The sequence below is a fragment of the Monodon monoceros genome, unplaced genomic scaffold (assembly GCF_005190385.1).
Source record: "Monodon monoceros isolate NGI ecotype Baffin Bay Population unplaced genomic scaffold, NGI_Narwhal_1 Super_Scaffold_5, whole genome shotgun sequence".
Taxonomy (NCBI): domain Eukaryota; kingdom Metazoa; phylum Chordata; class Mammalia; order Artiodactyla; family Monodontidae; genus Monodon; species Monodon monoceros.
The window spans coordinates 100,591,950-100,609,948 of record NW_021703782.1 but is presented as its reverse complement, the minus strand read 5'-3'; the positions used below and the strand labels follow the sequence as shown (position 1 = coordinate 100,609,948).

At 44.9% G+C, this 17,999-nt stretch overlaps 1 protein-coding gene across 4 annotated transcripts in view; it reads left to right on the top strand.

The window, feature by feature from the left end:
• Positions 1 to 17,999, top strand: part of TTLL11 (tubulin tyrosine ligase like 11) — a 263,833-nt gene that overhangs the window by 207,347 nt on the left and 38,487 nt on the right. For 3 of the 4 annotated variants that reach the window (XM_029202082.1, XM_029202080.1, XM_029202084.1), the window contains one exon: positions 711 to 817. In XM_029202082.1, the coding sequence (XP_029057915.1) occupies positions 711 to 817 (107 nt within the window). Of the gene's footprint in view, positions 1 to 710; positions 818 to 899; positions 1,364 to 17,999 lie in introns of those variants that run through there. The other variant, XM_029202083.1, reaches the window with a different exon arrangement.

Here is a 17,999-nt window from a genome sequence, read left to right as displayed (position 1 = left end):
CTCAGGCAGCCTCTGAAGGGGCCTAGATGGTTGCAGCTCTGAGAGCAAGAGGGCAAATAGAGAGAGATCGGGAAGGGAACCAACAGTTGTCGTGGCCCAACCAGGTGCCAGGGCCTTGGGATGCCCCGCCTCGTCTCCTCTTCACAACAGCCGTGTGGGCGGGTGTTATTATCTTCATTTAAGAGACCAGCAAATAGAGGCACCGAAGATTTAAGTAAATGGTCCACAGCCATACTAGCTAGAAAAAGCAGCAGGGCCGGGATTTCAGTCCTGGTCTGTCCGAGGCCCAAATCATGCTCTTTTCAGCGCGCCTGCCCACCTTTCCAGACCACAGTGACTGTAATCAAGACTGCCTGTTTTATAGGTCAGGAAACTGAGGCTCAAGAAGGGGAAATAGTTTAATCAGAGCCATCTGCTTCTAAGTGGTAGAGCCAGGTTCAACTCAAGACTTGCCATCCTAAAGTCCCTCCTCCTCCCAGCCCTTTAGAGCCCTAATGAACCACATTACAGGAACCCACAGGATCTGACCTCAGCTCTTACATTTTCAGCCTCCTCTCCCATGGTTCCCTGCCATTCACCCTTCGCTAGTTCCAGCTGTGGGGAGGGAGGGCCTTCCAGGCGGGGAACACAGCCCGGGCAAAGGCACAGAAACCAGACAGGACAGGACGGGTCGGATCTGGCAGTGACGTGTCCTTTCCTGTCTTCTGCAGGAACTGCAAGCTCAGTAGCGGCAGCTTGTCCATGGCCGCCGTGGACATCCTCTACATTGACATCACGAGGAGATGGAACTCCATGACCGTGGACCAGCGGGATTCAGGTACCTGATGACTGGCCTCTGCCATGTCCTGTGGGAGGACAGAGAGGGATGGGTGGTACATTATCTGTTTCTTCTTGTTAAGGGTCAAGGTGGGGGAAGGAGGAAGGTCATCCTATTGTTACCAAACCAAACCTGGGTCTGTTCGCCTGCGTGCAGTAAAGCCAACCTGCTGACTCGGAGTTGTGGTGAAGGAAAGGGAGCATTTATTGCAGGGCCAAGCAAGGAGTCCAGGCAGCTCAGAAGGCCAGAGCTCCCCAGTGGCTTTCAGGGAAAGGTTTTTAAAAGCAGGGTGAGGGAGAGGTGTCACGGGGTGTGTGATCAGCTCGTGGACATTCTCCTGATTGGTTGGTGGTGAGGTCATCGGGAGTCAACATCATCAGCCTTCTGGTTCCAGCCCGTCTGGGGTCTACGTGCTTGTGGGCAGCATGCAGTTAACTTCCTCCACCTGGCGGGGGCTTCAGTGTCTGCAAGACAGCTCAAAGGACGTGGCTCGGAATGTTACCTATAGCCCTTGAGGAGGAAATAAAGGTCCTTGACTTTGTTTAATGGCTAAACTATTATTATTTTGTTTTGCTTGACTGTTTTCCTTTGTTTCTGCATTTTCTCACTTCTTTGATTAAATGTATTCTTTGGAACTTGGGGAAGGCCTAGGAAGCTAAAGTTTTTCTACAAACAAAAGGCAGGTGGAGGACAGGGGATGGAGGGGTGGGGTCTGTCCTGGGAAGGCTTGCTTACAGTATCAGCTCTAGACCTCACTGGAGGGATGGAGCTGAGTTTGAATTCAGGAGCACCATCCTGACTTCTGCTCCCAAGGCTGTGCCCACCCAAATCCTAATTCCACTGCTGGAATCCTTTGCCTAAAGCTTTGATTCCATTTATGTTGGAAACAGTCACTTATTCGTTGGTTGGTCCATCCCTCGCCACACATTTCCAGGGCATAAGCGGGGCCAGGCCCCGGATAGACTGGAGTGAACAGCACTTGGTTCAGGCCCAGGAGGAACTGGCTCTAGAGTTGGAAAGCAGATGAGGACATAGCAGTAGCTAGTGTGATGCGTGCTAGGATGGAGGGAAGCACAGAGAGGCTGTCAGGAGGCTCAGCAGAGGAGTTCCTGAGCAAGGGGGGCCCAAGGAAGACTCCCTGCAGAAGCCGAGTGGGATCAGCTGAGGGACAGGGTGGCACACACCCCCTCCTTCAGGGCTGTTTCCCTGGTCTAGGCAGAGACACGCGTGAAAGGCTCAGGTCACCCCAGGTAGTCTGCAGCAAGGTGGGAAAGGAGAAGAGGCAGAGACAGGGTTGCAGGAGCTGTCGAGGCCTTGAACGCCACGTGAAAGAGCTTGATCTTGACCCCCTAGAGCACGTGGGGCCGGTGAAGGATTCAGTAAGAAGAATCCGCCTTCGGTGGATGAATTTCTGATCTTTTTCCTCCCAGAGGGGGTTTTTCTAACAAGCCATAATAATAACCATGCCTGACATTTGTTCAGCTCATCACAAAATTACAGCGGGCTCTCATGCATATTCCCTCATTAAACGTCTCTGCTGTGAGCCAGTGCAGTAGGTATTAATGTTCGCATTTCACAGCCGAGTAAACTGCAGCTCAAGGGGGCCACCCTCCACTCGGCTGCCTCCTTGCAAAAAGGACACACAAAGAGGGGGCGCCTCAGGGAGCAGTTTTCTCCTGCGATAGGGTGGCGAGGACCTGAAATCAGGGGGGTTGGGGGACCCAGCTTAGAACTGACAATGCCACTTCCTACGATGTAAGCGCAAGAAGCCGTTTCACCTCGTCCTGTCCATTTCCTCCTCCGTAAAGGGTGCCAGCAACACCAGCTCTCCGGGGTGCCCTGTGTCGGAGGGTCTGAAAGCCTGTGGGGCCCTCGTGGACAGTTCATCTTATCAGTGGGCTCCCCTTGGGGAGAATCCTGAGCAGGGTGCTCCCTGCCAGATCCTGCCCCTCACCCCGGGTCTGCCCTGGGCTAGAGCTCCCTGCCCACAGGGACCAGCAGCCCTTCCTGCAGCTGCCGGGACTTGGGCATCGTTTGCTAAGTGGTTTCACGTTTGGTAATGAGGCTTCCAGCTGCCAGTCTCGGGTGTTTCCTACATGCTGAGCACACTGCCCGGCACTTGACACGTGCAGCATGGGCTAGAATCCTCCCAGAGGTAGACACGATGATCTCTTTCATACAGAGAAGGAAATTGAGGCTCAGAGGCGCGGCTGGTGGGTAAGAATTTAACACCAAGCTGCCACCCTCCCCTTCCTGTTGCTTCCTCCTGCTATCGGTCCCAGAGTAAGATGACCACCCAGCTCCCTACTGCTCCCCTTTCTTAAATTCAAAAGCAAAACTCAGGGGCTACTAATACTCACTGATTCGACAAGGCGAGAGCTCCTATCACATCTCCACCGTCGGAGCTCCCTTCCGTCTTTCCCTGGCAACCAGGAGAGGCTGAAGATGGAACCTCTTAGAAGTAGGCAGATGAATTATCATCTCCAGGACGGATGGCGCTCATGTGACAGTTGAGCCGCCTGCTTTCTGCTGACGCCTTCAGAAAGTGAAGACGTGTTTGCTCTGTGAGCCGAATGCGGGGCGTCGTTGCAGGAGCCTGTGGAGGGGGCCAGATGAGGGGGCACGGGTGGCAGTGAGATTATTAAATATTGAAATTGATCAGGAATAGCAGCAGGAAGCTACTTATCATGTTTTATTGCTTCAAACTAGCATTACCATCTGGCCCCATTGTTAATTCTGAGTAGCTTTTCATGTTTTGTTTGCCTCTTAAATTGCTCCCCAGCAGCGGAATCCACAGGGGCTGCCCACAGTACAGGCTCGGGTGAGGTTTTCTGGGGTCTGCAGCGTCTCTGTCTGCTGAGCAAGTTAAGGAGATGAGAAAAATACTTACTTTTAGAACATACAGGTGCGCAAATCTGGGGCTGGGGTCTTCCAGGCCTTTCCGCCCTGCCTCAGCCCCTGAATGTGTGGAATAACAATCCTTAGTGGTAACTGCAATTTTGAGATCACCTCCGACATACAAACATCACTGCTAATTCTCACACCAGACCTTCGAGGGGGGTGATCAGATCCCATCTTACAGAGCAGGATTCTGAGGTTTCCAAGAGCAAAAGTGACTCGTCTGAAATCCCATAGCCAGTGAGTAGCAGAAGCTGGATTTGCACTCAAGCCTCCTACCTCCTGGCCCAGGACGCTGTCCCCAGTCCAGGGCCACACCGAGCAGGGCTTGTTCATCTGAGTGATGCGGAGGGGATGGGGGCTCGTGAGGCAGGGAGGTGAAAGGTCAATTCACAGAGCACAAGGAAGGCAGAACTGGAGTGGGAGTTGGTGCCTCGTCCACGCACCTGTCTCCCTTCCTCCTTGGAGCTTATACTCCTGTTGTCCTGTTTCCATCACTCCTGAAAGGAAATAATAGCGTCCAGGGTGGGGGGTCGTACAGGCAGTGAGGGCTGGGCATTAAAGCCAGGAATGAGAAGGCTGTCTGTGCCCGTGGGCGCAGGGGCCACTGCTGTCTTAGCTGGTGCAGGCCGGGGCCCAGATGCCTCCTGAGAAGCCTGCTCGAGCACCTCTGATTCTCAAGGAGAAGGAGTTTCTGAAGCCAGCCGCGTGCTCAGGACCATTCAGGAAGCTACTGGATGTCAGAAGAAGTAAAGGCCTGGTCGGAGGTGTGGGTCCATGTGAGCTGGGGCAGCTTTACCTGCCCTAGAGCTGCTGTGGGGCTGGCAAGAAAGAAGTCAGAAGAGGGGCAGAACATGCGCTCTCAGTCTCAAAGGGCACGCACTCACTCGTTCATTCACTCATTCATTCATTCAACAGACGGGTAATGAATGTGTTACCAGGTATTGGGCCCTACTGGAATAAAAAGAGAAATTATTTTACAGACCCTATTCTCAAGGAAAAAAAAATAATAGAGATTATGTACTGAACATTTACCATGTGACAGAAATCAAAGATGCTTGTTATGAATTGCTTCATTTAAGTCTCACGCAGCCCTGTGAGATAAGGCTGGCTATTCCCATTTGACAGATGAGAAAGCTGAGGCTCAAAGGGGTGAACTTAAGCAAGCGTGTCAAGTCTTACAGTGGGGAGCCTGGGATCTGAACCAAGAACGGCCTGCCTTCAGAGCTCATCCTTGGCCCTTCCATTACACCCAGCGTCTCCAGCCACACAAATGAAAAGGATGCGCAGTTGAAAGTTGTAACAGGGGGTGGCCAGAGCTCCCATGGGGGAAGCAACAAAGGAGGGAGCCGTGCGGGTGAGGAGAGAACACAAGCAAAGCACTTAGCATGGTGGGCGAGCCAGAAAAGGCGCTCGCTACTGGTTCTGTATCCCTGAGGGCCTGGCACATCGACCAGGGCACGCAAAAGCATCTCACTTGGTGCCCAGTGAATGTTCGGTGAGCAGACGAATGCCAATATAAAAAATGTCCCCCATCCCCAAAGCAGGGCCTTCTGAGTGTGAGAACCATGGCTTATACTAGCGGTGGTCTATAGGGGTCTCCCTCTGCTTTCCTATTGTCCAGTGTAAAATGCCAGCCCATTTGAATAAGACCATCACCCCGACCCAAACCCCAGTGTGTCCAAGTGCTGATGCACCTTTCCTTTCTGGAAGCCAGCCCAGACCTTCCTTCTGCCCTAATGAGACTTTGGTACCCACCAAGGGGGTTAACCAGATTCCCGATGCTCAAGGCCCTTATGAACCTTCATTTGACCTGCATGAGGAGACCCTGCTATGGAAATGGAGAAGAAAAAGTGGTGTTTAAAAAGACTAGAGAGGAAAAAGAAAAAACCAGTAAGAAAAAGCATACATACTACGAAATCTAAATCTCAGACCATCCTTTTAAATAGGCTCGTTATCGATTGCTTGTTTAAATTGGACCTCAGGTGCACAGAACTGGGTTAATGAGAATCCTTGGTTCGTGAGACACTTCGTCCTGGTCCGTGCGTAGCCTGCTCTATTTACTTAGCTTTCTGAATTTGTTATTTTTAATAATGGAATAAGCATCCCCACACTCTCGTGACCCAAAGCAAAAGCTGGGACTCGACGATCACACACGTTTAGCACATGGCTCTCCCCCAAACCCAGCCCATTTGCCACCTCTCTCCACCTGAGGAGCCCTCAGCTGCATCCCATGCCCATCGCTCTCTAAATAGACTGTCTTCCTCTCTTAAAATGCCAGTGACTACTTAGGAGCTTGGTGGAATTTCGTAATATGCGGTCTCTCACCCTCTGCCGCAGGCCAGTGTAATGGTCAATTGTCATTTAAAAAAAAAAAAAGATTTCCGTTTCCAATTCTAGAATTTCTAGCAGAGCACAGAAATCTAAAAAAAAAAATCTGAAAAAGAATTTCTAGCACAGCACAGAAATCTGTTTGTGTTATCAGCAAACTTGGGGTGTAGTAGCCCTCTCATTGCCCAGAACCAAACGAAGAGACACAGTTGTCAGTGAAGAGGCAGTTATGTTATGTAAATTGCACTCATGAACACCTCCTTATCATTGAGACTTTGCTTTCTACTCTTCCCAGAGTGGAATTCACTCCTCTGTGGCGAGAGACTAGGACAGCATCAAGATTAGGCAATAAAAGGCAGTATCGGGCTTCCCTGGTGGCGCAGTGGTTGAGAGTCCACCTGCCGATGCAGGGGACACGGGTCCGTGCCCCGGTCCTCCATGGCCGCTGAGCCTGCGCGTCCGGAGCCTGTGCTCCGCAACGGGAGGGAGAGGCCACAACAGTGAGAGGCCCGCGTACCGCAAAAAAAAAAAAAAAAGGCAGTATCACTGGTATCATCTGTGAGAGACAAACGTTTCACTTGAAAAGGGGACACTTGAGCCCAGCATCTAGGTGTCTGGTCCATCTAACCCACAACCGACAGCTAGGGGCTTCAGGACAGCTTTGTTCACTTCGCAGCCAGATTTTTTGCTGTTTTAAAATATAAACTAGAGGTCCTCCCAGTAAGCGATGGAAACATGGTTGCAAAGCAAGAAAGAAAATGGACCGGAGCGTCTTTCCCACCCACGTGAGCACACACGCGACACCCACGTATGCGTGTCCGGCCCACACCTTGCTTGCAGAGGAAAAATCAGAGTGTCATAGTTTAATGGCTCGTATGTGCTGTAGGCTCTGACCAAAACGAGAAACATTTCTTCCACTGCTCGAGGAGCTCCTGAGCTACATGCCCGCCTTCGTGGGGCTGCCTCGGTTTGACTGGCAGTATAACCAAAGCCACGGGCTCTGGGATCAGACAAACCTGGCTTCAAATCTGAGACCGGTAAGTTGCAAGCTGTGTCGTCTCCGCAGGTTATGTAACTTCCTCCGAGCCTCACATTCATCTTCTGGTACTTCCTCTGAGCCTCACATTCATCTTCTGAAAAGGGGAGATAGTAACGGTGCCCCCGCTTCATAAGAACGTTGATACGGCTGAGATGGGACAGAGCAGAAAGTGCTCCGAGCAGGGTCTGAGCAGGAAATGCTCAGTAAGAAGGGGCTGCTTCTATTGATATCACCTGGCTCTGACTGCACCCCTCTCCCGGGACATGCTTCCTGGGCACCTACTCGTGCCAGGTGCTCTGCAGGTGCTGGGAACAGACAGGAAGAAACGCCTGCCTGGAGACACTCGCAGCCTGTGGGAGGGATGGGATGTGGTGGCAGCGGGCCTTCCCTCGGAGCTGACAGAGTGCCAGGGCCTCCCCTCCTTTCCCTCCAAGACGGCCCTCACCCACCTTTGGCCTGGCTGCCCCATCCTCACTGCCCTGCCCCTTTGTCCTACACAGCACTGTTGGAGGGTTGGCTGGGAAGCGGAACCCATGTGTCCAACTCAAGGAAAGTAGGGGTGGGGGGTGGATACTGTGAAGCTGGGGACCTTTAGCAAGAAATGCAGCACTGCCAGCTTCAGGGCTGCCGGGCCTGGAGAGTCAGGGCCAGTTTCTCTCCACGTGTGCCACGGTCTCCAAAGACCAGCTGTCCCCTCTCCTCTGCACGTCTGCTCTCGCACTGTGGGTGCTCCTGCCTTTGGCTGGCTGCGGCGGCCTCCAGCCCTCCTCCTGCATCACCTCTCAACCCGGAGTCCACCATCAGCCGCCTGCAGTCACTGGTCTCACGACTACAACTCCAGGGGAGCGAGTGAGAACCCTTCCCCCTGTGCAGCCACCCCTCCGGTCACTAGCCCCACGCTCGCTCGTTCCAGCCAAGGTGGCCGGCCACTTCGGAAGACCTCCATCGGGCCCACTTGCCTCTGTCCGAAGCCCTCACCCCTCACACACCACTGCCCAGGCCCTCCTCGCAAGGCGCCGCCCTCAGGCTGGGCCAGCTCTCCCTTCCCACGGGCTCCAGCAGCATCCAGCGCCGCTCCTCGGCAACACCGATCACAGTGCGAAGTGAACACTGTGGAATGAGCGTGTGGCATCTGCCCCTTGAGCTAGACTAACCTCCATGACGCCAAGCTGTTCCTGCCTTAACGAAGCCTAGCTCTGTGCCTGGCACATAGTAGGTGCCCAGCAAACGTGTGCGGGATGGACGAGGGACGGGACCCTGACAATCAGCTGACATCCGTGGGTGTCTGAGTCTCGTTACTGTCTCTCACCAAATTTCCTCAGTCGACTTATGCAGATCATGTGCCTCCTCTACTTTCCTCAGCTGGAATGAGCCCCAGCTGAAATGTATGTGGTTAACAACGTACTGAAATATTTAGAAGTATTTTTACTTGGAAGGTTCAGCGAAGCCTCACTTATACATATACATGGATGGCCCCCTCCCTCCTCGGTACAGGAGGCGGGTTTCACGCGGTGCCTCGCACCGTGTCTGGCACGAGCGATGTTCTTCAGCCTTGAAATTATCTCAAAGTCAGATGGGCCTCCCTGGATGTGTGCCTACACGCTTACAAAATAGTCAGTGTCAGAATTATTTTTAATAAAAGCAAGCGAGCCAACAGAAATGCCAGCTCGCCCTTCCCGCGCAGACGCTTATCTGAGGCTGCTGCCGTGCAGGCTGCGCCTTCTGTAATGAATGTCCCCTCGGGGAGTGTCGCCTGGAGACGTGTGATCACCGCCACAGCCCCTTCATTGGAGCGCCTGATCGTCACCTTCCTGTCCATCACCTCCAGGGCATGGGAACAGGATCTCCGCCGTTGTCTGGTCCTTCGCCCCAAAAAAGAGACAAAAGGAAAAAAGTGAGATGAATTTTTTTATGCAGCTATTTCCTTTTCGTCATCCCAGATCTTGCAGGAACAGCGGCAGCAGGATGGAAGTTGTGGGAAAAGCATGAGCCATGAACCAGCGAGTCAGCCAGGCTGAGTCTGGTTCCTTGCACCTCCCATCTTGGAGCCCAGGGTCGGGGGTGGGGGCGCTTCAGCTCCAAGAGCCACAGTTTCCTTTAAAACGGGCCAGTGCCATCCACCTTGGGTTGTTGTAAGGCTTTAGTTAGTAAGTGTACCCCCGGCTCTCCTTTTACTTTGTTTTAACCACCATTGTCATTCTTGACATGTGTGCGTGCTTTCAGATTACAAAAGTCTTCCAATCCACTTGTGCACTGAAAGCTCACACTCCCCCTGAGCGTGGTCTTGTTCCCACGACCCCACTCAGGGAGGAGGAAACCGAGGCTCAGAGTGGTAAAGAGGGGTCAGGGACAGAGCAGGAACCGGTCTCTAGCCTCCATCTTGTGCAGCCTCAGGAAGTGACAACACTGATGAGCAAAGATGGAAGGACTACTGCCAGTCCCCAAATATCCCCAGGCTGAGGCATCCATAAGGTGGGAGGAGCTGTGTTTGGTAAGACCATCGGGGAGACGTGACCAATGACAGACGCATCCTCCGCAGCCCCTCCCCCCCATCTGCTCCTCTACTACCAAGGAGGCAGGATACAGGGTCGCACAGGCTTTACTGCTACAAAGCTCTGCACTTGACACTCCTCGCAGCACCGCTATTTAGAGTTGAGGAAATGAGAATTAGACTGGTTGGGGGCACCTCGCTAGTAAACAGCAGTGCTTGGACAAAGACCCACGTCTCCTAACTAAATCTTCTCCAACATGCTGCCCCTTAATGTGACTGCTGGTGATTGACACAAATATGAGCTACATTTATGGATTTTTAAAAATTAATAGACAATTTTTTTGGAAAAGTTTTTTTTTTAATAAATTTATTTATTTATTTATTTTGGGCTGTGTTGGGTCTTCACTGCTGCATGTGGGCTTTCTCTAGTTGTGGTGAGCGGGGCCTTCTCTTGTTGCAGAGCACAGGCTCTAGGTGCGCAGCTTCAGTAGTTGTGGCACGTGGGCTCAGTAGTTGTGGCTCGCGGACTCTAGAGCACAGGCTCAGTAGTTGTGGCTCACGGGCTTACTTCTTCTGCAGCATGTGGGATCTTCCCAGACCAGGGCTCGAACCCATGTCCCCTGCATTAGCAGTGGATTCTTAACCACTGAGCCACCAGGGAAACCCCTTTGAAACAGTTTTAGATTTACAGAAAAATTGAGCAGATAGTACAGAGAATTCCCATATACTCCCCAAACACATACTCTTTCCTCTATAGTATGTTGCGTTAGTATACATTTGTTAGTTAATAAACAAATATTGATATATTATTATTAATTAAAGTCCATAGTTTAAAGTTCACTCTGTGTTGTACATCCTATGTGTTTTGACAACTGCATAATGTAATGTATCCAGTACAGTTTTCACTGCCCTAAAAATCCCCTGTGTCCCACCTATTCATCCTCTCCCACCCTGAATCCCTGGCATCCACTGATCTTTTTACTCTCTTCATAGTTTTGCTTTTTTCTGAATGTCATATCGTTGGAATCGTACAGTATGTAGCCTTTTCAGTACTGGCTTCTTTCACTTAGCAATGTGCATTTAAAGGTCCTCCATGTCTTTTTGTGGCTTGATAGCTCATTTCTTTTTATCTGTGAGTAAAAGTCCATTGAATGGATATGCCATGGTTTGTTAATCCATCCACCTATTTAAGGACATCTTTGTTGCGTACAATTTTTGACAGTTATGAATAAAGCTGCTGTAAACATTTGTGTGCAGTTTTTTTTTTTGTGGATATACGTTTTCAAAATGGGCAAATACCTAGGGATGTGATTGCTGGATCATATGGTAAGACTACGTTTAGCTTTTTAAGAAACTGCCAAACTGTCTTTCAAAATGGCTGTACCATTTCACATTCCCACCAGCAACGAATGAGAGTTCCTGTTGCTCCACATCCTTGCCAACACTTAGTATTGTCAGTTTTTTAAATTTAGCCATTGTAATAGGTGTGTAGTGGTATACCACATTGTTTTAATTTGCAATTTCCTAAAGACATATGATGTCGAGCATCTTTTCATATGCTTATTTGCCATTTGTATATCTTCTTTGATGAGATGTCCAGATCTTTGTCCACTTTTTTTTCTTATTGTTGAGTTTTAAGAGTTCTTTGTATATTTTGGATACAAGTCTTTTTATCAAGTATGTCTTTTGCAAATATTTTCTCACAGTTTATGTGGCTTATCTTTTCATTCTCTTAACAGTGTCTGTACAGAGCAGAAATTTTTAATTTTAATAAGGTCTAACATCAATTTTTTCTTTCAGGGATTTTGCTTTTGGTGTTGTGTCTAAAACTTCATAGCCAAATCCAAGGTCCCCTAGATTTTCTCCTGTTATCTTCTAAAACTTGTATAGTTTTGCATTTTACATTTATGTCTATGATCCATTTTGAGTTAATTTTTGTGAAAGGTGCAAGGTCTGTGTCTAGATTCTTTTTTTTTTTCTTTTAAATATGGATGTCCACTTGTTCCAACACCATTTGTTAAAAAGACTGTCCTTTCTCCATTGAATTTCCTTTGTTCCTTTGTCAAAGATCAGTTGATTATATTTGTGTGAGTCTATTTCTGGGCTCTGTATTCTGTTCCATTGATCTAGTTGTCTGTTCTTTCACTAATACCGTGTTGTTTTGATTACTGTAACTATAGTAAGTTTTGAAGCTGGGTAGTGTCAGTCCTCTATGTTCTTCTTCTTTAGGATTGTGTTGGCTATTCTGGTCTTTTGCCTTTCCCATATAAATTTTAGAATCAGCTGGTCAAATATTCACCAAATAACTTGCTGGGATTTTAATTTGGATTGTGTTGAATCTATAGTTGAGTTGGGAAGAACTACCATCTAAACAATATTGAGTCTTCCTGTCCATGAACATGAAATATCTCTCCATTTATTTAGATCTTTTATTTTTGTCATTCAGGTTTCTTAGTTTTCTTCATATGTATCTTCCATATGTTCCATTAGATTTATACCTAAGTATTTTATTTTATTTTACTTTACTTGGGTGCTAATATAAATGGTGTTGTGTTTTTAATTTAAAATTCCAAGTGTTCATTGCTGGAATATAGGAAAGCAGTTGACTTATATAATAACCTTGTACCCTACAAGGTCGCTATAATCACTTAGTTCCAGAAGTTTGTCAATTTATTGGGATTTTCTACATTGACAGCCATGTCATTTGAGAATAAAGGCAGTTTTATTTCTACCTTTCCAATCTTTTGGTATACCTTTTCTTTTCTCTTCTTGTCTTGTTTTGTCTTGTCTTATTGAATTAACTAAGACTCCCAGTGCAATGTTGAACAGGAGTGGTGAGAGGGGACATCCTTGTCCTGTTCCCAATATTAGGTGGAAAGCACCTATTTTCCTAGCATTAAATATGAAGTTAGCTGTAGGGTTTTTGTAGCTATTCTTCATCAAATGGACAAAGTTCCCCTCTGTTCCTAGCTTGCATAGAGTTTTAGGGGGTGTTTCTTTTTCTTTTTTATCATGAATGAGTGTTGGATTTTGTCAAATGCCTTTCCTGCACCTATTGCCATGATCATACGATTTTTCTTCTTTAGCCTGTTGATGTGATAGATTACATTAATTGATTTTTGAATGTTGAGGCAGCCTTGCGTATCTGGAATAAATCTCATTGGTTGTGGTGTATAATTCTTCTTATACATTATTGGATTCCACTTGCTAATATTTTGTTGAGGATTTTTGCATCTATGTTTATGAGAGATATTGGTCCGTAGTTTTACCTTTCTAGTAATGCCGTTATCTAGTATTGGGGTAATGTTGACCTCATAAAATGAGTTAGAACATATTCCCTCTGCTTCTGTATTCTGTAAGAGATTGTAGAGAATTGGTATCACTTCTTTCTTAAATGTTTAGTAGAATTTATCAGTGAAACCATCAGGGCCTAGTGTTTACTTTTTTAGAAGGTTATTAATTTAATTTCTTTAATAGATATAAGCCTATTCAGATTAACTGTTTCTCTTTGTGTGAGTTTTGTTGAATTGTGTCTTTCAAGAAATTGGTCCAGGACTTCCCTGGTGGCACAGTGGTTAAGAATCCACCTGCCAATGCAGGGGACATGGGTTCGAGCCCTGGTCTGGGAAGATCCCACATGCCGTGGAGCAACCAAGCCTGTGTGCCACAACTACTGAGCCTGTGCTCTAGAGCCCGCGAGCCACAACTACTGAGCCCACATGCCTAGAGCCCATGCTCCCCAGCGAGAGAAGCCACCGCAATGAGAAGCCCATGCACCGCAACAAAGGGCAGCCCCCACTCGCCACAACTTAGAGAAAGCCCACGCGCAGCAATGAAGACCCAACACAGCCAAAAGTAAATTAATTAATTAATTTTTTAAAAAGAGAAATTGAAAAAAAAAATTTTTTTTTAAAGAGAAATTGGTCCATTTCATCTAAGTTATCAAATTTGTGGACACAAAATTATTCATAATATTCCTTTATTATCCTCTATGTCTATGGGATCTATCCTCTATCCTCTGTCTATGGGATCAGTAGTGATAACCCTCTTTCATTTCTGATATTAGTAATTTTAATTACTAATTAGTAGTCTAGTAATCTTCTCTCTTTTTTTCTTGCTTAGCCTGGCTAGAGGTTTATCAGTTTCATTGATCTTTTTATAGAACCAGCTTTTGGCTTAATTGATTTTCTTTATTGCTTTCCTGTTTTTAATTTCATTGATTTGTGCTCTAGTTTTTGTTATTTCTTTTCTTCTGCTTACTTTGGATTTAATTTGCTCTTCTTTTTCTAGTTTCCTAAGATGGGAGTTTAGATAGTTGATTTAAGATCTTTCATTTTGTTTATTATATGCATTCAAGGCTCTAAATGTCCCTCTAAGCACTACTTTCACTGCCTCCCACAAAATTCAGTAAGTTCTATTTTCATTTTCACTTAGTTAAAAATATTTTTAAATTTCTCTTGAGACTTATTTTTTGACCCATGTATTGTTTAGACATGTGCTATTTAATCTCCAAATACGTGGAGAATTTTCAGCTGTCTTTCTGTTATTGATCTTTAGTTTAATTTCATTGTGGTATGAGAGCATACTTTGTATGATTTCTATTCTTTTAAATCTGTTAGGTTATGCTTTATGGCTGAGAATATAGTCTACCTTGGTAAGTGTTCTGTGTGACCTGAAAATAATGTGTATTCTGCTCTTGTTGAATAAGGTATTTTATACATGTCAATTAGATCCAGTTGATTGATGGTGCTGTTCAGTTAAACTATATCCTTACCAATTTTCTGCCTGCTGGATCTGTCAGTTACTGATAGAGGGGTGTTGAAATCTCCAACTATAATAGTGGATTTGTCTATTTCCCCTTGCAGTTCTATCTGTTTTACCTCACATATTTTGACACTCTGTTTTTAGCTACATACATGATAAGGATTGTTGTCTTCTTGGAGAATTGACCCCTTTATCATTAAATAATGCCCACCTTTATCCCTGATAGTTTTCTTTGTTCTGCAGTCTGCGTTGTCTGAAATTAATATAGCTACTCCAGCCTTTTTTTTTTAGTTAGTGTTAGCATGATATATCTTTCTCCATCCCTTTACTTTTTATCTTTGTCTTTATGTTTAAAGAGGGTTTCTTGTAAACAATATATAGTTGGATTTTGCTTTTTTAAATCCACTCTAACAATCTCTGTCTTTTAATTAATATATTTAAACCATTCACATTTAAAGTGATTATTGCTATAGCTGGATTACTATTTACCATGTTAGTAACTGCTTTCCATTTATTTCCCTTGTTCTTTGTTTCTTTTTTATCTTCCCCTCTTTTTCTGCCTTCTCTGGTTTTAATTGAGCATTTTATAAGGTTTCATTTTCTCTCTTAATATATCAGTTATACTTCTTCTTTAAAAATCAGTGGTTAGGGCTTCCCTGGTGGCACAGTGGTTGAGTCCACCTGCCGATGCAGGGGACACGGGTTCGTGCCCCGGTCCGGGAAAATCCCACATGCCGCAGAGCGGCTAGGCCTGTGAGCCATGGCCGCTGAGCCTGCGCGTCCGGAGCCTGTGCTCCGCAACGGGAGAGGCCACAACGGTGGGAGGCCCGCGTACCGCAAAAAAAAAAAAAAAAAATCAGTGGTTGTCCTAGAGTTTGCAGTGTACTTTTTCTGCTAATAAACCCATTTTCAAATAGTGCTATACAACTTCCCAGAGAGTGCAAGTTCCTTGTAAAAGAGTACTCCCAATTCCTCCCCCCTTTCCTAATAACTGTGCTGTTACTCATTTTACTTATTCCTAAGCTATAATCACCCAACACATTGTTGCTACTATTACTTTGAACAAACAGTTATCTGTTAGATCAGTTAAGAATAAGAAAAATAAAAAAGATTTATTTTACCTTCATTTATTCCTTTTCTGATGCTCTTCTTTTCTTTATGTAGATCTGAGTTTCTGACCTAGATCATTTTCTTTCTCTCTGAAGAGCTTCTTTGAACATTGCTTGCAAGGCAAGTCTATGGACAACAAATTCCTTCAGTTTTTGTTTGAGAAAGTATTTCTCCTTCACCTTTGAAGGATAATTTCTCTGGATACAGAATTCTAGGTTTACGGGATTTTTCTTTCAACGTTTAAGATATTTCACTCCTCTCTCTTCTTGCATGGTTTCTGATGAGATGCTGATGTAATTTTTTTCTTATTCCTCTATAGGTAAGGTGTTTTTCCCCTCTGGCATCTGTCAAGGTTTTCTCTGTCTCTGGTTTTCTACAGTTTGAATATTATATGTATAGGTGTTAATTTTTTGGTATTTCTCCTGCTTGTCATTCTCTGAGCTTCTTGGATCTGTGGTTTGGATGTCTCATTAATTTTGGAAAATTCTCAGCCATTATTACTTCAAGTATCTCTTCTGTTCCTTTCTTTTTTATCCTTCTGGTATTCCCATTGTATTTCAAGCCTTTTGTATTGTCCCACTGTTCCAAGACATTCTCCTTTACTTTATTCTTTTTTAAAAAATTCAATTTATTTATACTAAAAAACAGAAACAGTTCACCCATTTCTCCCCCCACCAACCCCCCCACCTTTGGCAACCACCAATTTGTTCTCTGTTATCTATGAACTTGTGTTGGTTTTTTTAATTTGTTTTTTGTTTTAGATTCCATCTATAAGAGAGATGCACAGTATTTGTCTTTCTCTGTTCTGTCTTATTTCACTTAGCATAATGCCCTTGAGCTCCATCCATGTTGTTGCAAATGGTACAATTTCATTCTCTTTTATTGCTGAATAATAGTCATATTACAATGTCTTTATCCAGTCATCCATCAGAGGACACTTAGGTTGGGTCCATATCTCGGCTATTGTAAATAATGCTGTAATGAACATGGGAGTGCATATATCTTTTCAAGTTAATGTTTTCATTTTCTTCAGATAAGTACCCAGAAGTGGAATTGCTGGATCATATTATAGTTCTATTTTTAATCTTTTATGGAGCCTCCATACTGTTTTCCACAATAGCTGCACCATTTTACATTCCCACCAACAGGGCACAAGGATTCCCTTTTCTCCATATTCTTGCCAACACTCATTATTTCTTATCTATTTGACAATAGCCATTCTAATAGGCATGAGGTGCTGTCTCATTGTGGTTTTGATTTGCATTTCCCTGATGATTAATGATGTTGCACATCTTTTCGGATACCTGTTGGCTTCTTCGGACAAATGTCTATTCAGATCTTCTGCCCATTTTTAAATCAGATTGTTTGGAATTTTTTGCCATTGAGTTGTATGAGTTCTTTATATGTTTTGAATATTAGCCCCTTACCAGATATATAACTTGAAGTTATCTTCTCCCATTCAGTAGGTTGCCTTTTCATTTTGTTGGTGGTTTCCTTTGCTGTGCAGAGGAAACTTTTTAATTTGATGTTCATTTCTGCTTTTGGTGTCAGATTAAAAAGCTATAGCCAAGACCTATATCAAGGAGCTTACTGCCTATGTTTTCTTCTAGGAGTTTAATGGTTTCAGGTCTTAGTTTCGAGTCTTTAGTTCATTTTGAGTTAATTTTTGTGTATGGTGTTAGATGGTGGTCCAGTTTCATTCTTTTGCATGTGGCTGTCCAATTTTCCCAACACCATTTCTTGAAGAAACTGTCCTTTCCCCATTGTATATTCTCTACTCTTTTGTTGTAAATTAATTGACCATATATGCATGGGTTTATTTCTGGACTCCCTCTTCTGTTCCATTGATCTATGTGTCTGTTTTTATCCCAACACCATAGAGTTTTCACTACTATAGCTTTGTAATATAGTTTGAAATCAGGACGTGTGATGTCCACAGCTTTGTTCTTCTTTCTCAAGATTGCTTTGGCTATTTAGAGTCTTTTTTGGTTCCATACAAATTTTAGGATTATTTGTTCTATTTCTGTGGAAAATGTCATCGGAATTTTGATACAGATTGCATTGAATCTGTATATTGCTTTGACTAGTATGGACATTTTAACAATATTAATTATTCCAATCCATGAGTACAGAATATTTTTGCATTCATTTGTCTTCAATTTCTTTCACTGATACCTTACAGTTTTCAATATACAGATCTTTCAACTCCTTGGTTAAATTTATTCCTGAGTATTTTATTCTTTTTGATGCAATTGTAAATGGGATTGTTTTCTTAATTTCTCTTTCTGATAGTTTGTTATTAGTGTATAGAATGCAACAGATTGTTGTGTATTGATTTTGTATCCTGTAACTTAACTGAATTCGTTTATTAGTTCTAGCAGTTTTTTGATGGAGTCTTTAGGGTTTTCCATATATAATATCATATCATCTGCAAATAGTGACAATCTTACTTTTTCCTTTCCAATTTTGATTCCTTTTATTTCTTTTTCTTGCCTAATTGCTCTGGATAGGACTTGCAATACTATGTTGAATTAAATTGGTAAGAGTGC